Source organism: Mustela lutreola, chromosome 3 (genome assembly GCF_030435805.1).
Source record: "Mustela lutreola isolate mMusLut2 chromosome 3, mMusLut2.pri, whole genome shotgun sequence".
Lineage (NCBI taxonomy): Eukaryota > Metazoa > Chordata > Mammalia > Carnivora > Mustelidae > Mustela > Mustela lutreola.
Genome location: NC_081292.1, coordinates 37,088,187 through 37,113,864, shown reverse-complemented (window position 1 = coordinate 37,113,864; position 25,678 = coordinate 37,088,187). Strand labels below are relative to the sequence as shown.

General features: G+C 38.6%; 1 protein-coding gene across 6 annotated transcripts in view; it reads right to left on the bottom strand.

The window, feature by feature from the left end:
* RGS22 (regulator of G protein signaling 22) overlaps positions 1-25,678 on the bottom strand; it is a 125,969-nt gene that overhangs the window by 32,880 nt on the left and 67,411 nt on the right. For all 6 annotated transcript variants that reach the window (XR_009351645.1, XR_009351647.1, XR_009351646.1 and 3 more), the window contains one exon: positions 1,534-1,728. Coding sequence is in view for 3 of the 6 variants with exons in the window: in XM_059165927.1 (XP_059021910.1) it covers positions 1,534-1,728 (195 nt within the window). In the remaining 3 variants the exon portion in view is untranslated. The remainder of the gene's footprint in view (positions 1-1,533; positions 1,729-25,678) is intronic.

Below are 25,678 nucleotides of genomic sequence, written 5' to 3'. Positions count from 1 at the left end.
CTCTGTGACCTAAGGTTTTTTGCTGTAGCAAGAAAGGAGTCATTTATCAGATTAACCTCATTGTACATCTCCTGCTGCAGAGCAGGTTTTGCACTGTTTTAGACAGCCACGAAAACAAGCTCATTCTCAATTTCTCGATTCCAGGGAAAAATCAGTTTAGTGGACTGAGAACTTTCTACATTTAATAACTAGCTTTGGTAGTCTCCTTAATTATCCTTTTTGGGAGCAAGTCTACATAATCAAGTCAACTGGACTTTAAGAGAAGTCCTCTGGGTTGAATTTAAGGAAGTTTCTAGTTTCCTGTTAAAAAGAGTGTATCATTTTTCCACACATTTTATAAGAGTCATCACCAAAGCCAAAACTTTTTGGTTTAGGGAAGTTAGTTGTAATTCTAAATCTTTTTTTTTTTTTTTTTTAACATCTCAGGACCCTATCTCAGGTTATGCCATGCATTATATTTAAAATAATGACTGGAGAGAATTTTTTAAAAATCTCATACAATAGCCTAACTTTTCTAGTGTAATAGATGTATTTTTGTAGCAGAAAAGTTGGGATGCTAATTTTTGAGGACAAAGAGAATTTAGGATGGAAAATTTAATTTTCATCACTGAATTTAGTAAGCCCTGAGAGTTGTTCAATCACAATCCAATAAGGTAATTCTATCCAGGGTGTTTTGGTATTAATTTTATCTTAGTTTACCTAAGCTATTCTTTCTGGTAGAAGACAAGACTAAGAAGTGGTTGAGGAGAGAGGAACAAAGAACAGCAATATGAAGACAGCAGAGTTCCACTGAGAGGGACCTGATGTACAAGGTCCATGCGTTAACTTCATAGGGAAAAAAAATGCCCAGGAATGGTTCAAATCTGTGATTCAAAATAAATACTGAAAGAAATTTCCTCCACCCCTCAATAAGAATAGTGAAAACATTCAGGCACTGAGACTTAAAATGACCTCTTTGGGAATTAAAAAAGTTGTGTTGAAACTCGTATCCAATCAAACAGCCCAATATAATGAACATTTGGAGTGCCTTCAAATAGCAATACTGAAGTTACAGAATGTGTTTCCCACAATATATACGGAACATTTCTATTTTCCATGGGTGTCATATTTACCATAACTCATCCAGGAGAAAATTAAATGGGATTTTTCCATTAATCTAAATGAAGGCCACTGCTGAGAAATGGCGAAAAGGGACAAAGCCAGGACATTATCACGGCAGATTTTGTTGGTTCGCAGGAAACCAAACCTCAGATTTCTCTCTGCCGACATAATTGTACAGAGAACTAAAAATGACAAAGATTTTAGTCTTTTGTTAGAAGACAATTGAGAAACTGGCAAAAAATGAAGTTAATAAATACTTTCGCTGCTCCAATTTTGAGCCTGCCAAATCTTAACTCTGAGTCCCTGGCCCATATGAGATCTTTTCCAGTTTTTCTCTTTTTCCATTTTTCTCTTGTGAGTTAATAACGTTGCTTATCCTCAGTTTTGTAGTAAACCTGAATGGTCACCTGCCATTTCTTAGTGCCACAATACCTTTCCAAAAGCAGCCTGGTCGAATTTTACCATCTTTGTCCAGGGCTCAAGAAGGAGGAGGAGGATATATTCTTCTGCCGTGTCAAAAAGGTCTTCAAATGGTGGCTGTATTTTCATATAGATTTCTTTTTTCTTTTCCTGTTGGAGTCCAATGTCAAGAGTAGCCGAAGGAGCAATGTATGTGGCAAAAAGATACTAAGGGAGAAAGGAGAGAAAGAAAGGAGAGGATATTGGGAGAAGCCATAATGGTGAGTGGGTTCCTCAGTAAAGGCATTTAAAAAATGTAAGAGAAGGGAAACAAGCTCAAGTGATGTCTTTTTCTTGAAAAGATGCATGGAACTACTTAAGTCAAAGCACTGTGTTTATTCTCATTACTTTTCCTATTTCTTCAGTAGTAATTAGTCAGTTTGTAGTAGTTCTTACTCAAGAGTATATCATTTGGATATTCCACCTTTTTATCAGATTACTTCTATGTTTTATTATGATTGACTTCAGGTTATAGGTCTCCTTTTCCCCTTATGTTCATGATATTTCTAACATATTATTGCTACCTCCCAAAATGGCTTGAAATGCCCATTTGGAAACAAGAGGCAAGAATCACTGGGGCTGAAAAACTGGCTATCAGTCTTCTAGGACAGGGACAAGAGACTACCTGCCCTACCCAACAGAGCTGCAGAGTTCTTAAAACTGTAACAAGTATCTCTTTCTGCTGTAAAAATATCTCCAACTGGTGTCCAATGCTGTGGAAGAGATATGAGAAGGAAGTAGGAGTGAATGGAAAGATACACAGATACACGTGGAATTTCTAAGCTTCCTAGAAAAAACTGCATAAACGTCTATTCCATTCTACTCATTTGTCTTTTCTCCAAATGACAGCCATTTACATCTGAGAAGCAATTTAATAACATTTTATTTTTAAAATATTATATACCAAATATGTCATGCTCTGTGTATCAGGTTTAAATGTAGTTTTACTAACAATCTCTAATTAATTGCATTCAATTTTAATTTTATTTTTTGACTTAGTTTTGGACCTGATCATGTCCAGATTCAACCCAGGCAATAGACAGATGACAGATGGATAGATACATTTGTACCAAATACAAATAATAGTATTCTGTAAAATAATCTTCTTAGAAGTTTTAAAGGGTCCGCACTAACAACATAAGCACTTACTGAGTATCCATTACATCTTGGACACGTGGATAGCTGCTATGTAAGCAACGATTAATGATTAAGACCCAATACCTACTTGAAGGAGCCACTGGTGGTGACCTCGAAATGAAAATAGGTCACTGCAATACAGTATGATAAGTACTACAATAGAAGTATGCATTGTAAATAAGATCATCAACGGTTGCCTGTCCACCATTCTTTTTAAACTCACATCCCATTAATTGCCTTTAAAAATTTACACTCAAATACCAATTCTTCTGTTATTTTCCTAAACCTTGTTGTTTTGCCATTCCATACCATTGCATATATTGTTTGTTTGATCTTGGATATTCACCTTACCCCATGCACCTTGTCTGCTTGATAAACTCTGATTTATTCTTTAAAAATGAACATGGATTTTTCCTCCTCCAGGAAACCTTCACTGACACCCTCCTCCCAAAATCATTTTCTACTGCTATCCACACCACACTATAATGAAGTTATGTATTATGTATCTTCTTCTAGAACGAGGTCCTTGAGGGCAAATACTGCAGCTTATTCTTTTGTCATTCTCCAACTCCTAAAACTGTTCTTGGCAGAGAGAAGATGCCATAAATGTTTATTGAATTGTACTAAATCCGCAGAAAAGACTCATTTATGTCTTGGAATGGGAAAGGAAAAGATTCCCGAAACTTTTCCAAGAGAAGATAAGTTTCTTTTATTCTTAATCCTTCAGCTGAATCTTTAAAGATGAGTTGGAGTCAATCAGGCAAGGAAAGGGAGTTGATGAGAAGGATGGTTTAAGGAGAAAAATATGGGCGAGGCGTGAAGGCTTACAGAAGTTTTATGACCTATGGAGAGATTCTGGGCTCCAAATAGATACCACTGGCTAAAGGAAAGAAGTAGAATAAGAGGGGATGCTAGAAAGGGAAGCAGAAGCCAGAACGTGCGTATGACCTTTTGTCCCTTGGTGAAGAATTTGAATTTTTACTTAAAGATAGGTAATGAGGTCTCTCTGAGGAGTGACATCATGGGATATAAATCTTAGAAATAAATCACTATGGTGTCAGGAAAGAAAAACAGTTCGAGTAAGATTTGGAACTTATTTCAATGGCCAGATAAATTATATGACACCTTCATCTCTCACTTGCTTTTTTGCAATAGCCTCTTAACTGGTCCTCAAATATTCCTCTTTGCTTTCTTAGTGTCTTTTCTTTTCACAGCAAACAGAGAAGGCCTTTTGTCTATCACTCTTCTGTTCAACTCTTCAGTGACTTCTCCTCTTGCACACAAAAACAGCCAAAGTCCTTATGACTCCCTATAATTGGGATTTTTGGAAGTTTCTCAATACCAAGAGGACAAGGACTATAGTTCAGGGCCTGCCATTGGGGAAGCCCCTGTAAATACTTTAAGCTCTCAAAACACCCTAATATCAGAGCTGGACCAGGTATAGACTCTAGTCTTGAATCTTTAAAGTGCCAAGAGAAAATAACTGCTAACCTGTAATTCTGTACCCAGCAAAAATATCCTTATAAAGTGAAAAGAAAACAAGGATGTCATAAATCAACAAACAGCAGCAGACAATTCATCACCAGCAGACCTGCGCTATGCCTATGAAACAAAGGTAAGAGCAGGATGGAATAGAGAACAACAGATGCATAAATATATAGGTAAAGATGAATAAATACTGATCGTAAAGCATAGTAATAATGAAGTCAGAGGAAATAGTAAAAGAGCTGAAGAAAGAGAAGTTGAGATTAAAAGGGCAGGTTAAGATGCAATTGAAATGATATATTGGGAGCTTACTGTAGGGAGGAAAGCAGATGAGGTTAGAATCAGGATAGTAATAACAATATGCAGAAAGGAATTTCAAAGAATGAGAGTGAATGAGGCACCTGGCTGGCTCAGTCAGTATAGTCATGACTCTTTTTTGTTTAAGTTTTTATTTAAATTTGAGTTATTTAACATACAATGTAATATTGGTTTCAGGAGTAGAATTAGTGGTTCATCCCCTTCATCTAATGCCCAGTGCTCATCACAAGTACCTTCCTTAACCCCCTCACCCATTTTGCCCATCCCCCATCCACCTATTCCCCAGCATCTCTCAGTTCATTTACTACATAGTTAATAGTCTCTCATGTTTTGCTTCCAGAGTTATGAGTTCAAGCCCCACGCTGAATGTAGAGCTTACTGGAAAAAAAAAAAAAATAGAGTGAAGATAAGGGAGAAGGACTTGTAGAGCAGTTAAAAGGGAGTATTTATAAAGTTCAGTATATAATGTGGCACTCTGCTCAGCAGGGAGCCTGCTTCCTCCTCTCTCTCTACCTGATTCTCTGCCTACTTGTGATCTCTGTCTGTCAAATAAATGAATAAAATCTCTTTTAAAAAAAAGACATTGGAATTGGGTGAGTTAAAAAGCACTCTAGCACAGATGTAGTGAAAAGAAGGGCCATCTGTATCCCAATGTTTATAGCAGCAATGGCCACGGTTGCCAAACTGTGGAAAGAACCAAGATGCCCTTCAATGGATGAATGGATAAGGAAGATGTGGTCCATATACACTATGGAGTACTATGCCTCCATCAGAAAGGATGACTTCCCAACTTTTGTAGCAACATGGATGGGACTGGAAGAGATTATGCTGAGTGAAATAAGTCAAGCAGAGAGAGTCAATTATCATATGGTTTCACTTGTTATGCGGAGCATAACAAATAGCATGGAGGACAAGGGGAGATGGAGAGGAGAAGGGAGTCAAGGGAAACTGGAAGGGGAGATGAACCATGAGAGACTATGGACTCTGATAACAACCTGAGGGTTTTGAAGGGGTGGGGGGTGGGAGGTTGGGGGAGCCAGGTGGTAGGTATTAAGGAGGGCACATATTGCATGGAGCACTGAGTGTGGTGCAAAAACGATGAATACTGTTACGCTGAAAAAAACTTAAAAAAAAAAAAAAAGCACTGTAGCATATATGCTATAAGGGTTATTTGTACAGATGCCAAAAAAGCTTCATATGATAAACAAAAAAGAGAGAGAGAGAAATTTCATGATTTATTCATTCTGACTTTCTAGATAGAGAACTTAAAAGGTCTTTTGGCGGCATTAGTGGGACTTAGGATAGGGGCTATTAGTAGATGGAGCTACTTAAAACTTTTGAAGTATTTAAAGATGAGTCTTGAACAGCAGCAGAGAACCTCTCTTTATTCCTAAGTGTTGTGAAATGTGGGAGAAGGGGCATATTTAGGAGACATTCTGGATATTCTATTTATTTATTTATTTATTTATTTTAAATTTTTTATTTTTTATAAACATATATTTTTATCCCCAGGGGTACAGGTCTGTGAATCACCAGGTTTACACACTTCACAGCACTCACCAAAGCACATACCCTCCCCAATGTCCATAATCCCACCCCCTTCTCCCTAACCCCCTCCCCCCAGCAACCCTCAGTTTGTTTTGTGAGATTAAGAGTCACTTATGGTTTGTCTCCCTCCCAATCCCATCTTGTTTCATTTATTCTTCTCCTACCCACTTAAGCCACCATGTTGCATCACCACTTCCTCATATCAGGGAGATCATAGGATAGTTGTCTTTCTCTGCTTGACTTATTTCGCTAAGCATGATACGCTCTAGTTCCATCCATGTTGTCGCAAATGGCAAGATTTCATTTCTCTTGATGGCTGCATAGTATTCCATTGTGTATATATACCACATCTTCTTGATCCATTCATCTGTTGATGGACATCTAGGTTCTTTCCATAGTTTGGCTATTGTAGACATTGCTGCTATAAACATTCGGGTGCATGTGCCCCTTTGGATCACTACATTTGTATCTTTAGGGTAAATACCCAATAGTGCAATTGCTGGGTCATAGGGCAGTTCTATTTTCAACATTTTGAGGAACCTCCATGCTGTTTTCCAGAGTGGTTGCACCAGCTTGCATTCCCACCAACAGTGTAGGAGGGTTCCCCTTTCTCCGCATCCTCGCCAGCATCTGTCATTTCCTGACTTGTTGATTTTAGCCATTCTGACTGGTGTGAGGTGATATCTCATTGTGGTTTTGATTTGTATTTCCCTGATGCCGAGTGATATGGAGCACTTTTTCATGTGTCTGTTGGCCATCTGGATGTCTTCTTTGCAGAAATGTCTGTTCATGTCCTCTGCCCATTTCTTGATTGGATTATTTATTCTTTGGGTGTTGAGTTTGCTAAGTTCTTTATAGATTCTTCAAAGTGTAGGGATAGAGGGCACATACCTCAATATCATCAAAGCCATCTATGAAAAACCCACCGCAAATATCATTCTCTTTTTTTTTTTTTTTTGCAAATATCATTCTCAATGGAGAAAAACTGAAAGCTTTTCCGCTAAGGTCAGGAACACGGCAGGGATGTCCATTATCACCACTGCTATTCAACATTGTCCTAGAGGTCCTAGCCTCAGCAATCAGACAACAAAAGGAAATTAAAGGCATCCAAATCGGCAAAGAAGAAGTCAAATTATCACTCTTCGCAGATGATATGATACTATATGTGGAAAACCCAAAAGACTCCACTCCAAAACTGCTAGAACTTATACAGGAATTCAGTAAAGTGTCAGGATATAAAATCAATGCACAGAAATCAGTTGCATTTCTCTACACCAACAGCAAGACAGAAGAAAGAGATATTAAGGAGTCAATCCCATTTACAATTGCATCCAAAACCATAAGATACCTAGGAATAAACCTAACCAAAGAGACACAGAATCTATACTCAGAAAACTATAAAGTACTCATGAAAGAAATTGAGGAAGACACAAAGAAATGGAAAAATGTTCCATGCTCCTGGATTGGAAGAATAAATATTGTGAAAATGTCTATGCTACCTAAAGCAATCTACACATTTAATGCAATTCCTATCAAAGTACCATCCATCTTTTTCAAAGAAATGGAACAAATAATGCTAAAATTTATATGGAACCAGAAAAGACCTCGAATAGCCAAAGGGATATTGAAAAAGAAAGCCAACGTTGGTGGCATCACAATTCCGGACTTCAAGCTCTATTACAAAGCTGTCATCATCAAGACAGCATGGTACTGGCACAAAAACAGACACATAGATCAATGGAACAGAATAGAGAGCCCAGAAATAGACCCTCAAATCTATGGTCAACTAATCTTCGACAAAGCAGGAAAGAATGTCCAATGGAAAAAAGACAGCCTCTTCAATAAATGGTGCTGGGAAAATTGGACAGCCACATGCAGAAAAATGAAATTGGACCATTTCCTTACACCACACACAAAAATAGACTCAAAATGGATGAAGGACCTCAATGTGAGAAAGGAATCCATCCACATCCTTGAGGAGAACACGGGCAGCAACCTCTTCGACCTCTGCCGCAGCAACATCTTCCTAGGAACAACGCAAAAGGCAAGGGAAGCAAAGGAAAAAATGAACTATTGGGATTTCATCAAGATCAAAAGCTTTTGCACAGCAAAGGAAACAGTTCACAAAATCAAAAGACAACTGACAGAATGGGAGAAGATATTTTCAAACGACATATCAGATAAAGGACTAGTGTCCAGAATCTATAAAGAACTTAGCAAACTCAACACCCAAAGAATAAATGGATATTCTATTTAATTAAGCAATCTGCAGCCTGGAAATTTCCTTCCCTAAGACAAAGAAACATAGTCCATTAGGCAGAATAGCAGAGATTAAACCATCAAATGATGGTTCATACCAAGTGATTATATATATAATATTTAAAATGAAATTTGCTTTGTACACATTCAATTTTTTCTAAATTTGGGAGCTCGTTTTTCAAAATTTTTAATTTAAATTCCAGTTAGTTAACAAACAGTGTAATATTAGTTTTAGGTGTATAATATAGTGATTCAACATTCCTATTCAACACCTGGTGCTCATCACAAGTGCCCTCCTTAATCCCCATCACCTATCTCACCCATCCCCCCCACCCACCTCGCCTCTGGTAACCATCAGTTTGTTCTGTATAATTAAGAGTCTGTTTCTTGGTTTGCCTCTCTCTCTCTCTCCCTTTTTTCTTCCCTTTGTTCATTTGTTTTTTTCCTTAAATTCCACATATGAGTGAAATCATATGGTATTTGTCTTTCTTTAACTGACTTATTTTGCTTAGTGTAATACTCTCTAGCTGCATCCATGTTTTTGCAGATGGCAAGATTTCATTCTTTTTTATGGCTGAGTAATATTCCATCATGAATATATACCACATCAGCTCTAGCCATTCATCAGTTGATTGGAACTTGTAATCTAACCAGTCTAACAAGTTAGGTTTGTATCAGGTTGAAATCTATTCTTAAAGATTTTCTAAGCTGGAGATTTTTTAAATATATAAATTAAAATAATGTCATACTAAGGTAAATTAAGAAACTAAAGACAAAAATGATCAAATTCACAACAGTAAGAATGTCTCTAAAATTTGCTTCAATAATTTCAAATTACCTCAAAGAAGGGTATATTTGACTCCCCAAATCACTTCATTTAAAAATTGGTGGTCAGGTTTTATTTGGGGTTGAACAACTTCTAATGGAAAAATAAAGCAACTGCTTAATCATTGGGTCAGCTCCACTGAAAGTATAGTATAAATAAACACTTGATGTGACACATATCAAACTCTTTGTGTAGAAATCAGGACAATTTCTTTGATTTAAAAAACACAGTAACAGTGAAGAAGGTAAAGTACAAAAGAAGTTGAAATGGTGACTAGAATACCAGTGATAGAAATGATAGCTTTTGGTGGACACCCCAAGCCATCCTTTTCCCTTTCTCTCCCAGTCTTGCCTTCACTCTTCTTGTCTTTCAAGATCTGCTGCTATCCACAGTCTTGTGAGAAACTCTAGGTGCTATTTCTATTGTCTATCATTATACCTTGGTGGACATTTCACAACGCCATGGCAAGGCCATTCAGGTTATAACTATCTCCAATCAGTTTGGGCTTTTACCTTCTGAAATTTTGCTTTATGATTTTCTTCAGAATGAGTGTCAGTTTCCTTTACCAATTACTATATTAATGGTACAACTTCTCTCTGAACATTATTCTTCATCCTTTTATACCTCTCACCAAGCTTTTCTTTACCTTCAGCACAATCTGTAGCTTCTTCCTGTCTTCCAGATAAATGGGGTCACCACCTAGTTTCTCTTTCTTTCTTTCGTGATCGGGTCTGAAGATTGCCCATCATTTCAAGTACACTCTTAAAACATCCTTAATTCCTCCCATCTTGATCTTCTGCCCAATTCTGAGTCTGCCGAATCATTTATCCACTTTTCCAACTCTGTCCTCGAGCTCCCAATAAAAACTATGACAACTGGCTTCATTATACATAGATTTAAAAAGAAGAAAAAGAGGTACCTCAGCCATGATCACAAAGCTTGGTAAGTTTTTGCATATTTCTAATCAAACCTTATCTCCCCATTTCTAACCTTTGCCATTCTCCATAAAGTTCCCAACTGTTCCTTATACTTCTTCACTTTCAGAAGATTGATCTTCCACTTAACTGGGAAAAACTCTGGTATGGATACCCTCAACTTTCTCCTCAAGAACCTTCTAAATATTTTTTTTTCTCCGATTTTTCAAAGAAAGACTCCTTTCCAAGATAAAATCATTCATGTGTGGCCTTGACTCCCTTCCTCCCCAGAACCTTGCAACATCAATTATTTCCTTAGTGCCGATGTCCTTAATTTATGTTGCCATTGATTCCATCTTCTCAGACTCTTTTTTTTTTTTTTTTTAAGATTTCATCCACTTATCTGACAGAGATAGAGATCACAAGTAGGCAGAGAGGCAGAGACAGAGAGAGGAGGGAAGCAGGCTCCACACTGAACAGAGAACCTGATGCGGGGCTTGATCCCAGGACCCTGAGATCATGACCCAAGCCGAAGGCAGAGGCTTAACCCACTGAGCCACTCAGGCGCCCCTGATTCCATCTTCTTTCTGACGCTACAAACCTGTTCAGGTGAGGTGTCTCTCCCTTTTTCAAATAAGTTTCTTGGCTCTTTTGCCTACAAACTATCACCCTTCTCTCTTACCCATCTCTACAAATCTTCTTACTCCCTTTTCACCCACTTCTCTGTCTGCAGTAATCTGGTTTTCAGGCCAATGAAACTGATCTCCAAGATCACTAACAACCATACAAACACCAGTTCAATAGTTTCTCTCCTTAATCTTCACTATACTGTATTTCCTTGCAGCTTTTACATTGTTGATTACCTCTCCTTGACCTCAACAGTGTCTCCTGATTCTCTATTTCCACTCTTAGACTCCTTTGGTGATTCCTTTTCTCTCTTTCCCCTTAAAGGAAAGCATTCATTAAAATTCTTTGTTTAGAGTGCCTGGGTGGCTCAGTGGGTTGAGCCTCTGCCTTTGGCTCAGGTCATAATCTCAGGGTCCTGGGATCGAGGCCCACATCGGGCTCTCTGCTCGGGGGGCAGCCCGCTTCCCCCCACTCTCTGCCTGCCTCTCTGCCTACTTGTGATTTCTCTCTCTCTCTGTGTCAAAGAAATAAATAAATAAAATCTTCATTAAATTCTATGTTCAACTATACTTTCTTCTCAGTTCACATTCTTTCAGTTTCTCACACACGCCACACACCGTCTCACAGGACTTTCACACTATGTCTTCTATGCTCTCTATGCACTCCAGCCTTATCCTCTTTCTGCTTTTTGCTCAGTCTGACCCCTGCAGTTTGTCTTCAGGATCATTCATACATGCTCCGATGGGGCCTTGTACTTGCATGTTTCTCCCACTGGACCACAAGGTCTATGAAGACAGATTTAGGTCTACTTTGTTACTGTATCCCTAGCATTTCGTGTAATGCTAAATTTAGGATGAACAAACAGATGAATAAAAGACTGTGTCCATTCCCAGAGATTTAACAGTTAACTATTTGTAGAAGAAACCCAAATATATATAGCTTTAGACCTGATTTCTTTCCCAAGCTAAAATCTCTGCTTTTAGTTGCTAACTTATTACTACTACGTGGATAGGCTCTAGACTTTCACACTCAGTGACTCAATAATATAACAAATTGTTGTTTCAGAGCCTCCAAGCGCCTCCCTTCCTTCTGTATTTCCGGTTTCCATTAATAACATACCACTCATTGCACAGCCTTTGACTATTTCCCACTTTGCTTCCTCAAATGCAAGTCCTCTGAATTCACCTCTCTACATTGAAACAAGGAGTAACTGATCAGAACAAATATAAAAATGTGAGGAGGAAATAAGAGGCAGCAGTTCCATTCCCACAAGAAGCAAAATATAATTCAGACTTCGGCCAAGCTCAGTGAGACTCTTCTCAGGCTACTATCTATGACCTTCCTTCCTGACCTCACACTTACTTCTCTCTATGAAGCCCCAAGGGCCCATGCATATTTTTGTTATTGTTGTTGTTGAACTATTTTTTGTCTAGTCTTACTGAGAAATAATTGGCATACAGCATTGTCCAAGTTTAAAGTAGACAGCATAATATGACTTATGTAAATTGTGAAATAATTACCACCATAAGTTCAACCATCCATCATCTCATAATGATACCAAAAAAAGAAAAAATTTTCTCCTTGTGAAGAAGGGAATATCCACTCTCTTAGCAACTTTTGTATAAACCATACAGCAATGTTGACTGCAGTCATCATGGTGTACATTACTTCCCCAGTACTTACTTATGTTATTCCTGGAAGTTTGTACCTCTGACCACCTTCATTAAGCTTCCCCTTCCCTCAACCCCTACACCTCTAGTAACTACAAATCTGATCTCTTTTTGATGAGTTTGGGCTTTTGCATATTATTTAACTGTCTATTCCCATAGTCTCAAGAAGCTCTAATGAGGGTAGCCATATAATCCCATTCTAGTTTAAGCCTACTGTTCTGGCATAATTATTAATAGTTTCCCTTTCACTCTGAAAAGAATCCTGGTTTAGATAATAAATTATATGTTCTCCCCATATTTAACCAACACCAGTTAGATAAAACTACAATATTTCTCTAAAACAAGAATCGTAGACATGCGCAACACATATTTAGAGCTGAACATAAAGGAAAGACAAGCAGAAAATATTACTTGCTAAGAAACACACATTCATCTGATTGCAATCATGTGAATTGAATAGCTGTTACCCAAGCCAAAATCCCAACCATTTTATTTAGAACTTGGATTGAAGCTTCACAGACTTCTCTGTTAAGACTAAATGCATTAGGAACATCTGGCTGGTTCAGTCAGAAGAGCATATGACTCTTGATCTTGGGGTTGTGAGTTCAAGCCCCACACTAGGCGTAGAGATTACTAAAAAAATGTTGCTTTTTTAAAAATTATTTTTAAAAGATTTTATTTATTTATTTGACAGAGAGAGAGTCAGAGGTCACAAGTAGGCAGAGAGGCAGGCAGAGAGAGAGGGAGGAAGCAGGCTTTTACCGAGCAGAGAGCCCAATGCGGGCCTCAATCCAGGGACCCCGAGATCATGACCTGAGCCGAAGGCAGAGGCTTAACCCATTGAGCCACCTAGGTGCCCCAAAAATATTTTTTAAAGAATGAATACATTAGGGGTGCCTGGGTGGCTCAGTAGGTTAAAGCCTCTGCCTTCGGCTCAGGTCTTGATCCTGGGGTCCTGGAATTGAGCCCCATATCAGGCTCTCTGCTCAGTGGGGACCCTGCTCCTTCCTCTCTCTCTCTTTCTGCCTGCCTCTCCGCCTACTTGTGATCTCTCTCTCTTTAAAATAAATAAATAAAATCTAAAAAAAAAAAGAATGAATACATTAAATGTAAATCTTAACAGAAATTTAAAAATCTGTCCCCTCTCCATCACACCTAACTTTAGATACTTGTTTGTCTTCTTCTCACCTGTTTTGGGGGGAGGGCTTCCTCACTGTTTATTGAACATTATTCATTATCACATAAGCAATTTCTCTTTGTTCAAGTGTCGATCCTTATGATAACCAGCACAATCCTTAGGAAGATATATACTTCCCACCACCTTCCTGATTCTTTACCAGTATTATAAAATTAAAGAACTGAAAACATTAGAAAAGGGCTTGAAAGATCATCCTTTCCAGAGTGTCCCAAGATCACATAATGCACGTTTATTATCTTCTTTTGAGACTCAGTCTCGGGACTCTCTGCTCCCAGAGTGGTAGGGACAACAATGGGTAAGGGGATAAGAAGGGAAAAATGGATGTGACTGTCAATTCTTTATTGGGCCACTCTGTAAATTTATAGTACATTCAACTGAATTATGCCGCTAAAATCTGACAATGTCTTTCTAGTACGTTTCTAATCATCCAGGGACAATGTATAAGGGGACTGACAACTGACTACATATAACAAATACAAAGGCCAAAGAACACCTTTTAAAACCGTATAAAGACGATGAAGATCATTTTTAAGTTGACGTGAACTTACTTGAAAGAATATGAAGACTATGCTATGTGATCACTAAAAAATAGAGTTTAATTGTGGTTTACAAACATTGCTTCAGTGTCTTGGGTCATTTGCCTTTTTATTGGCCACCCAGTTCTTCCTTTCTAACCACTGGAGAAATAACAATGTAGCTAATGTTGGAGAAGAAAATGCGCCCTTCATAGCCCAGTCAGTGACTCTGATTCACATTAAAGCAGAGATTCACTCATGCACAGCTGTGGCCGACAAGATTCCAATTTAAACATGAACCTGTGATGTTTTAACGACCCAACAGGAAAGTTTCTGAGAAGGGACAGAAGCACTGTCTGTCCGTGATCAGACTGCCTGGCACTGCACACTGCACAGCTCTCGGCCCCATCTCTCCTGGAGATGCTCAAAGGTTATGTAATCAGGAAATGCACGATGGGCGGCTTGCCCAGACTGCTCTACACCTGTGCCTCTGACTCACTTTTTTGGCCTCTCTATCAGATCGGGGGGGGGGGGGGCGGGGGGAAGCAATGCCTCCCCTTAAAAAATCCCTTACGGTCTTGAAATTCTGGGAATGAACTTTCTTGTTTAACTAATCTCCGATGAACATAGGATAGCTAACCAGCCCGTCAAGAAGAAAAACATGTAGGATGGATACTGTGGAGACATGAGGAAGAAAAGCTGAATTGGAGAGAGGAATGGAGAAACAAACGGAGAAATGAAGACAAAAGAGAGAGAAAGAAACAACATTTTTGACAACCGTTTTGTTTTGCTTTCTAAAGAATGGCAAAATGATGGACAGTATTTCACCTAAATTACTTATGATACACGTTAGTTTGTTGCCATTACAAGAAATAAACCATTAAAACGTTTCTATGCTTGCTTCTTCAAGGAAACCTCTGATGCTTCATTAATTAGAGCCAATATCCTAAACGAGACGAGCATATCACCAACTCAGGAGAGGGCTCAAATTATGCAATTTCCCATTGTGATTTGCATTTTTTTCCAACCTTAAGGTAATTTTGCATGTCAGATTTCAGCCCTGCCGCTTAGTACTTTTCAAAATCATTCTGAAATGGTTATGATAAATTTACATGGTAAACATATTCTTGGATGGAAATGGACCCCAATCTCCTTTCAAATATACCACAATGTATTCCAGGCTTAGTTTTCTCACATTTGATTCATTCTCATAGGCCCTGGAATGGACTGATGTTTTCTCACTGCATCACAAATCCTAGGAAGACATACCTGAGACAGGACAACTGCAGGCTTATTGAATTTATTTTTGTTATTTTTAACAATGTCAAGAGCAAAATATAAAATGATTTCCACAACCGCCTGTGCTATTTGGCTTTCTCATTGTACCAAAGACAAAATGATGACAGCTACCGGGTAAGATTCCAATTGCTGTGCTGTGGAAGCACCCAGCGACGCGGTCTTTCTGGGCGGAAGATGTGCTAAGTCTTTGGGAAAGCATCTTTCCCATAAGTAGGGGCCATTTGATGACCTTCAGCCTGATGCTCATCTGTGCTCCAATGAAAACAAGAACAATTTCTGTGTAACCTTAAAAGGCGAAGTCAAGAATCATAGCAAATGCTGGAGCACATGTGTTGATTTGTTATGTTACATTTCAGCTGTTAGTTATGTTAATGGAACAGTTTCACATATTTGGTTTTGAAGGATTTGTTTTAATGATCGTGTGTATGTATCTTTCTGTGATTGCCTGGTAACACTGATTGCATGATGTTCTGCTGTCACCACCAGGCCAGGAGTGGAAGTAAGGGGGGGGGGGAAACATAGAGCTTTGACTTTAGAAGTGTACAGCTTAAAGGCAGTCCCTCAGTACAACAGGGACAGGATGTGTCAGAACCTATAGGATGTCAGGCCTTAATACTAAATCTAGCAGAGCCTATCAACAGGTTAACTAAAATCGGGGACATTTAAAAAGTGGATTTTCAATACAACCTATTAAAGTCTGCTAGATATTAGGAGAACACGCTTATGCTTCAGCCTTTGGTGTTATTTGCAAGCCCATTTTAAAAAAAATATTTTATTTATTTGACAGAGAGAGATAGATCACAAGTAGGCAGAGAGGCACGTAGAGGGGGTGGGGGAAGTGGGCTTCCTGCTGAGCAGAGAGCCTGATGTGGACTTCGATCCCAGGACTCTGAGATCATAACCTGAGCCGAAGGCAGAGGCTTAACCCACTGAGCCACCCAGGCGCCCCACAAGTCCATTTTTTCCTTAAGCTGTCTCACCCTGCTGCAACAGTGAAATAAGGGATTCTAATCATGTAATTAGTAAGGCTGCAGGAAGATGTGTATCTTTCACATTCTTCTGGTGAGTGTCCAAGATGCCCACCAAGAGCACAGGATATATAAAACTGTCTGCTGCTATTGCCTTCTACTTATTGGGAGGCAGACTTAGTGTTCTGCCAGATGGACTGACAGGGTGATATCAACAAAGCCCTAGCCGAGAAGACGACATATTCCATAAAACCCATGACACTATTGCAAACACCCTAAAGATAAAAGAAGAAAAGAGTTTTTGGCTACTGAAATATACAGAATTTTTCTTTTCTTTCCTTTCCTTTCCTTTTCTTTTCTCCTTCCTTCCTTCCTTCCTTCCTTCCGTCTCTTTCTTTCCTTTCTTTCTTTTTTCCCAGTAAGCTCCTTCTTTCAGTTCATAATAAACAAACTGTGCAGGGCCTAGAGATTCTGGAGCAAAGTGATGCAGCCTTCTTTGGTAGGTATAGACTAAGGGTTCATAAGCAGTCTCTAAAGCACACAATGAAAATAAAGGTGGAGGGTAGCTGTGACATGAGAAACTTAAAAGGGGAAAGGCTCAGAGTGGAAGTTCTCATCATCTCTTTTCCTCCGTCTTAAGCAATGGTACACTGGAACCACCTCGTCCCAGTTCATGGATTTTTCAGGGATTACGTGAGTAGGTTTTTATTTTATTTTATTTTATTTTTAAGATTTTATTCATTTATTTATTTGGCAGAGAGAGAGAGAGAGAGACAAAGATCACAAGCAGGCAGAGAAACAGGCAGAGGCAGAGAGAGAAGCAGGCTCCGCACTGAGCAGAGAGCCCGATGCGGGGCTCGATCCCAGGACCCTGAGATCATGACCGGAGCTGAAGGCAGTGGCTTAACCCACTGAGCCACCCAGGTGCCCCGTGAGTAGGTTTTTAAATGCAGTTATTATTCAAAGCTAAATTATATAAGCCTGCAATGAAATCAAACTGGAAACAAAAATAATACCCAAAACTCATCACTTCCCAATGATTTTACTGTTTTTACTATCATCCATGCTCTTGAGGTTATTTACTCTATTACAACTGAATGGTGGAAATACGACTGCCTTTTCTACTACACATCCCTTCCCAGCTCTGCATTCAGTGACGTCATGTCAGCAGCTTGAAATTACCCATGGTGAGAGTGTTGCAAATCTGCAAATCTCTGAATCGGGGTGCCTTCCCCTTTTGGGAGAGCTGGTTGTTAAATATTTATCATCATGCCAATGATTATAAGGCAAATATACTTCTCTTTTCCTATCATGATCGCTAAAGAAAGACAAATAGAGGCACGTGGGTGGCGCAGTAAGCTGAGTGTCAGACATCTGATCTTGATTTCGGCTCAGGTCTTGATCTCAGGGCCATGGGATTGAGCCCCAAGTTGGGCTCTGCGCTCAGCAGAGGATTCTGCTTGTCCCTCTCCCTCCCCCTCCATCCCCACCCACTCCTTTTTTTCTAAAATAAACCAATTTTTAAAATCTTTTTTAAAAAATTTTTTTTAAAAAAAGAAAGTAAGTTGGGAGGAAAAAAAGGCAATCGACATCAAATAATTCAAATACCCCCTGAAGGCAAAGTCATATACTGGAAAATACCAGTTCATACCAAAATATGCCAATTTCTAACAGTTTACCTAAATAGTGTTTAACTGACATCCAATTTTTAAAAATATGAATATGCTAAAGTTCTTTTTAGTAGTTCAATTGCAGCAAGGCTGAACTACAAGAAGAGAGCCAACAAGCTCCTCTTTGAAACCTGACATCTTGAATAGCCTTTACTTAGAAAAGGGCAAAACGAGCTTCGACGTTCAATTTCCCTTTAGTCCCTATTAGTACATCAGAGGTGGTAAGAGTTTAGTAGGGAAAAGCTTATAAACTTGTCCTCCTGAGAGAAAATAAGGAGCAGCTAGGAGGATGAAACACGAAGCATCATGAGAAATAAAACCGATGCTAGCGCATCTTGATATAATGTCTGGCCCCAAAAAGCCCCCACAATGGCTTGACCGATAACCTCAAACACAGCAGAAAAGACATCCGCTGTCCCAGGTCATCAACACCTAAACATATCGCTGTGCTTGAAGGCAAACAGCAATTAATGTAGAATCTTCTCAGCTGGGCTCAATAATTCCATCCTTGGAATTTATATGAAACAATACAATGAAACTGTGTCCCAAACAGCTAGAGGCAAAGGGTCCCCAGAGGGGTTTATAAGAGGACCATAAATGCCCTGATACGTGACACTTTCAGAAATTACAAAATATTTACTTCAACAAAAAGTGAGGTCTGTTTTCATAACCATTGACAGCTCTACCGGGCATAGAACATCATTATCTGAGTTCATATGAGACAGAAAAAGAAAATAATGAGCATGTTCAGGCAATCCAGTATTGTTTTTTTCTGCAAAAAGAGGAAAATATGATGGTTTTTAATGACCTCTCAAATCCCACTAGGAGCTCAAAAACATTACTGAGGAGCTACGCCGAGAGGGAATAAATTGCAGATGGAGCTTTCCACAAATGGTTTTTCATGTGAAGGACCTTGGGGTTTTTCAATTAGGAATCTTCAAGATTCCTAAAGATTGCAACATCCTGATACTGAGAGGCAAACCACTGCAGAGATCACCACAAAATGGAGTTGCACACAAAAAGATAATGTGATGACAATCAATCTGAGAATTTCTGGCAATTACTCCGACTCTATTATAGAAGAACTCAGTGCAAAAGAGAATCTAATGGAAAAAAAAAATGCCGGTAGGATAGATAAAAGAATGAGACAAACTTGAATCATTTTGGACTGAATGAAAAATCAGAAGGGAAAACAGAACATGTTTAGGAAAGCCAAAAAACAAGCCACAAACTTAAGGGACAAAATATACCAGGCTTAAGAACAACTTGGAAAAAAAAAGAAGAAGAAAAAAAAAGAATAACTTGGGCCATTGCTTCAGGTACTTTTTTTTTTTTTTAAAGATTTTATTTATTTGTCAGAGAGAGAGAGGGAGCGAGAGCAAGCACGGGCAGACAGAATGGCAGGCAGAGACAGAGGAAGAAGCAGGCTCCCTGCCGAGCAAGGAGCCCGATGTGGGACTCGATCCCAGGACGCTGGGATCATGACCCGAGCCGAAGGCAGCTGCTTAACCAACTGAGCCACCCAGGTGTCCCTGCTTCAGGTATTTTAAACATAACTGATTAATACAGAATGGAAGGAAGTAAACAATTACCCACAAAAAAGTTACTACTATGTAGTTCAAGGCATACTAAGCAAAAAATAAGTATTTTATTTTGGTAATTTGGGGATTCATTTTAAAAAATCCTTTTAACTGACAAAAGCAAAATATGTGTTTAAACTAATGGAATCATTTCACCTCCAATAAAAATAATTTCTTTAAAGTCAGTGAACAAAGAATAATTCAATGAGAAAAGCATGACTATATTAACATTTTCAGGCTTAAGAAAAAAAACAACCCCCAAACCTGTCTCACAAGGAAGCTAATCCACACAAAGAAAGAAAGAGCAGCTGATCATGAAACCAGATCATTGAGGGATTACTTGACAATGAGAAAATCAACCGTCAGACAAGTTGGATGTTTATGTCAGCCAGCCCATCCCCTTAGAAACAAAGCTTAAATGTAGAGGTTGCTTACAGTCAAGTCAGGGAAATTAACTATGGCACCCATGAGTGTTCTCTCTATGGGATCTATTAGACTAATCAGGTGCTCACAGGAGTGGACTTGCTCAGGAGAGTGCTTCTAGTGCAAGGTCAAGGTCAGCCTCTGCAACACTTCCCTTTCTGGATGCACTGTTGACTAATGCTTCCCCTTGACGGGAACATATTTTCTTTAAATGTCCCGGTGCCTTCATGTTAAGTCTTGCAGGCCTGTGAAACCATTCTCTAGACAATAGCTCCGTTTTATTTACTTACTGTTTTACACAGTGATTTCATAGTTTCAGTTTCAGGAAACAGGCTTATTTTTAAGTTCTTTGGGTGAGGTGGAAAGGGACAGGGAGACTTCACTGATGCTCCAGGGAAATCTCTTAAGAGTTTTTTTTTTTTTGTTTAAAGATTTTATTTATATATTTGAGAGAGAGAGAGTGTGTGTGTGTGTGTGCATAAGTGAGGAGGAGTAGGAGGGAAAGAATCTGAAGCAGACTCTGCACTGCTTCAGTGCATGGAGCCTGAGGTGGGGCTCAATCCCACGACTGATTTCAAGATCATGACCTGAGCCAAAAACAAGAGTCAGGCGCTTAACTGACTGAGCTACCCAGGCGCCCCAAGAACCCTTTTTTTTTTCTTTTAAGAATTAATTTATTTATTTGACAGAGAGAGAGAGATCACAAGTGGGCAAAGAGGCAGGCAGAGAGAGAGGGGGAAGCAGGTTCTGTGCTGAGCAGAGAGCCCAATACAGGGCTTGATCCCAGGACCCTGAGATCATGACCTGAGCCAAAGGCAGAGGCTTAACCCACTGAGCCACCTAGACGCCCCATCCAAGAGCTCTTCTTTAAAAGTAAACTTGGGCTATGGACACAGCATGCCTAGAAAAAGTCTTGATCATGGTTGAAGCTGGGTGATGATATTTTTATTTTTTTAATGTTTTTAAATAAAAACACTTGGCTGGCAGTCATATATAATCAAAGAATATCTATAATTAGGTTTATAATATGTTGCTAAGGATATAAATATGCCAATGAGTTCATTCAGTCATTTAATCAATATTATTAGAGCATCTTTTATATCCCGGCTCCAGTTTTGAAGACACGAGGTAAAAAAAGCAGTCTTCTTGGAGCTTACAATCCAATGGGGGAAAATGTTAAGGGTGAAATTTGGTATTTTGGCATTTGGTGTCTATAAAGATATTACCCTGAAAGATTAAACAAGATGATAAATAGACACTCCTTTTTCTAGAGACAATAAGAAAGCAAAGACTTAGAAGTTAAGAGTCTGGAGTCCACATATTTGGATCTAATCCCAAGCTCACTAATTGCTGAATGGATGGCCTTAAGAAAGTATTCGATTCCTTCAAATGTCATTTTCTTCATCTGTAAAATGGGGAAAATACCAACATTTGCTTGGTAAGATGGGAAGAATTAAATAAAACTAGCCTTCTAAAGTGACCACCAGAGAAGCCAAAAGATAGTAAACATTAAATAAATGTCAGGTAGGATGCTAATGATGATTTAGAGAAATTCATATGGTGACTTTTCCAGAAACAAGATTAAAAGTGGATCTTTGGAGATCCTTTTTTGGTTCATAATCCTATAATATTCAAAATCTGAACACTGAATGTAGATGGTTGGTATAAACATCAGGAACAGGAGAAATGAATGAATAACCATACACCAGAAAGTGAGCTGTTATATGTGTTCTTCCTGAATTCACTAGCAAGCACGATAAAATGGGATGTAAGATGAGAACCCTGCTGATTCTGTGCTCAGTGATTCATAGTGCTCACGATTCCAAGCCTGGCTGCTACTTGGGACACCATCTCTCTGGTAACAAAAATAAGCAATGTAATAAAGCCTGAATAATAAGTGCCCAGCACACAAGAAGCAGCCTAATTATAAAGACACTGCAACCTACCATAAAGCTATGAAGAAGTACAGGATTTTCCACATTTAATCACCATCCCAACCTCACCCCTCACCCATGCCCATTCATCTTTCAGGAAACACAGCGTGATTCTTAAGGCTGCTGCTATATAAAGAAATAATGAGCTCTGTTAGTGCACCTGAAAATACACCATCAGCCTAGACAGAGAGCACTTAGCTCATAGCACTTTAATGAAAATGTCAGGACCACCCTGAAGTATTTAAGTCCTGTAAATGCCAAGGAAGGAGAAGAGCTAAACAATTAAGGTCATGGATGACAGCAAGCAATGAAAAAAAAAAAAAAAAAACTAAGCTGATTATCAGAAAAAAAATTTGACACTGCTCCTCTTGTTTTTTTCAAAGGAATTTATGGTAACACCCAAGGATTTGGTTACCTAAAATTAGCTCAAACTGTGTCGAGAACCATTGTGAAGACAATGCAGAATTTATGGGGGAAAGAGCCACAATGTCTCCTCTTTCTCAATATTCCTAGTCTTTTCTGGAAAAGTGGGCAGAAGAAGAGTACCTTCTTGGACCTTGACAGAACTTGAGTAGCAACACCTGTGTGTGCTTTGTTCCCCAATGTGCTCCCATCATGGATCAGAGCCTGGTATATACCAGATGTTTGATAGATGTTTGTGAGAATGTCAGCATAAAAGTTTTCAAACTAGGGAAAATGTGCTTGTAAATGGTCATCTAACAGCTATCCTGCTTACATTGATTTTTTGCTTCCACACTAACAGGAGTAACAGCAAAGGAGTCAAACACAGACACACCTGTACGTAGGTAGGTAGGATTATGCTGCCCAATTTGGTCTGAACTTCATTTGGCTCCACACTATGTCTGAGATCACCTAATAGGAAACTAGAGTGATTTGGGCACAGAGAGAATGAGATGGATAGCAATAAATAATTGCTGAATGAATATATTGATGAATTCTGCATTATTATCACATCATAAACTTATGGCTTCCCTAAAAATAATAATGCATAATACAGGTCTTGATGACATTTACTGACTCAGATTTTGTGTTTTCTTTCTCTCTGGTGAAATTTTGTAAACCCAAGGGTAAGCCAATGGCAGTACTACAGACTAGGTAGATAGGAGTAGTCACTTAGACTGATATTATTTGCTAATATTATTAATATTATTTGCTATGGGATTTGCATCAAGTGATTTCTTTGTAAGAAAGTACACACATAGGAGCAACAGTCTCTCACAAAAGCATTAGGTCGGAATATTTCCAAGCTATAAAATTACTGAGGGATATGTCAGGAAAGAGACTTCCAAATGTCAAGATTTCATCTAGTTATGGTAAAAGATACTGCAAAGATTTGAGATTTAGTCTAAAGTTGTTGATCCAAAAAAAACATGACATTATAACTTTTTGTTTGAAGTGTTGTCACCCAAAAGAGATTTATTTTGTATTGTTTCACGGGTGAGAATAAGACCAAATCATGAAAGGTTTTGGCTCAAAAGTGAGAAAAAAAGGAAACCATTCTCTTCCTCCTATGGGTATTTGAGAAGAAGCCAATGATTATCTTTTAAAAAAACAATACCAAAAACACTAATTCAAAAAGATATACTCACCCCCATGTTAACCAGCATTACTTACCATTGTCAAGATATGGAAGCAACCTAAATGTTCATTGGTATATGAATGGATAAAGATGATGTTTGGGGGGTGGGTGTGTGTATTACTCAGCCACAAAAAGAATGAGAACTTCCTCTTACAACAAAATGGGTGGAGTTAGAGGGAATTATGCTAAGTAAAATAAGTCACACAGATAAAGAGAACTCCCATATGATTTCCTTTGTATGTGGAATCTAAAAAACAAATGATCGAACAAACAAACACACTCTTAAATACAGAGAACAAACTGGTGGTTGCCAGAGGGAAGATGGGTGACGGGATGGGTGAAATAGATTAAAAAAAAAAAAAAAGGTTAAGAGCTACAAACTTCCAGTTATAAAGAAGTCACAGAGAGGAAAAATATAACACAGGAAGTATAGTCAATAATATTGTAATAGCTTTGTAGGGTGACTGTACTTATCATGGCAAGTACTGAGTAATGTATAGAATTGTCAACTCACTCTGTTGTATACCTGAAACCAATATAACAATGTATGTAAATTATACCTCAATAACTTTGAAAAATGGGAAAAAAATAACCAACTGTTACCTGCTGGTGAAGAACTGATTTCCAGTTAAGAACTTAATCTTAACTTAAAACTTAACCCCAGTTAAGATGCTATTAATTTGGTTTTATTTTAAACATAATCGAAGTACTTCAGTAATTATTTCTCTCCCCACTAGAAAGTGAGCTCTTTAAGCCAAAAACTTTTTTTAGTATTTATTTATTTATTGAATATTTTATTTATTTATTTGACAGAAAGAGACAGAGAGAGAGGGAACACAAGCAGGGGGAGTGGTAGAGGGAAAAACAGGCTCCTCACCATGCCACCCAGGAGCCCCTAAGCCAAGAACTTTGTCCCAACCATGTCCTTATTCATAGAACGTTGCCTGGCACATAGAAGCTCTCAGTGAGTATTATTTAGTAAGTAACAATATTACAAAAGATATTCTTTAAAGGTTGTGATTCTATGAATTGTATTTTTGAAAACTCAGTAAGTTCTAGTATTGATTGAATGAACTCCTAAACTATGAATTTAGGAGTTGCTGCTCTTCTATCCTGTTTATTTTCAGAGCCCCAGGTTCCTCTGTTTCTTCCCCATTATCTAGGTAATGGAGAGAACCTTAGTATGGACTCTAATAATATTTATCTATTCCGTAGAGTGCTCTACAGTATACAGGCAAACCTCTCTTATTGCACTTCACTTAACTGTGCTTTGTGGATACTGCATTGTCTTTTCGAACTGCAGGTCTGTGGTGACCCAGCATGGAGCAAGTCTATTGGGACCATTTCTCCCAACAGCAGTTACTCGCTTTGTGCCTCTGTGTCATGTTTTGGTAATTCTCAAGATATTTCCAACTTTTTCATTATTATTATATTTGTTACGGTCATCTCTGATCAGAGACCCTTGATGATACTGTAATTATTTCGGAGTGATAGACCGTGCCCACATAACATCGCAAACTTAATCAATAAATGCTGTGTGTGTTCTGACAGCCCCATCACCCAGCCATTACCCCATCTCTCTCCCTGTTCTTAGGCCTCCCTGTTCCCTGAGACACACAATTAGAATTAGGTCAGTTAATAACCCTACGATGGCCTCTAAGTGTTAAGTAAAAGGGAAGAGTCAATCAATGCAGCAAACTTCATTGCTGTTTTAAGAAACTGCCAAAGCTACCCCAACCTTCAGCAACCTCTACTCTGATCAATCAGCAGCCATCAATGTCAAAGCAAGACCCTCCACCAGCAAAGAGATTGACTTGCTGAAAGCTCAGATGATGGTTAGCATTTGTTCGCAATAAAGCATTTTTAATTAAGGCATATACATTGTTTTTTAGAAATAAGACTATTACATACTTAACAGACCACAGTGTAATGTAAACATAACTTGTATATGCACTGGGAAACAAAAAAAATTCACTGGACTCACTTTATTTAATTTTATTTTTTTAGAGAGAAAGAGTGTGTGCAAGTGGGAGGGGAGGGGTAGAGGGAGAGGGAGATAGAATCTTAAGCAGGCTCTACACCTAGCACAAAGTCCCAGTGCGGGGTTTGATCTCATGACCCTGAGATCATGTTCTAAACCAAATTCA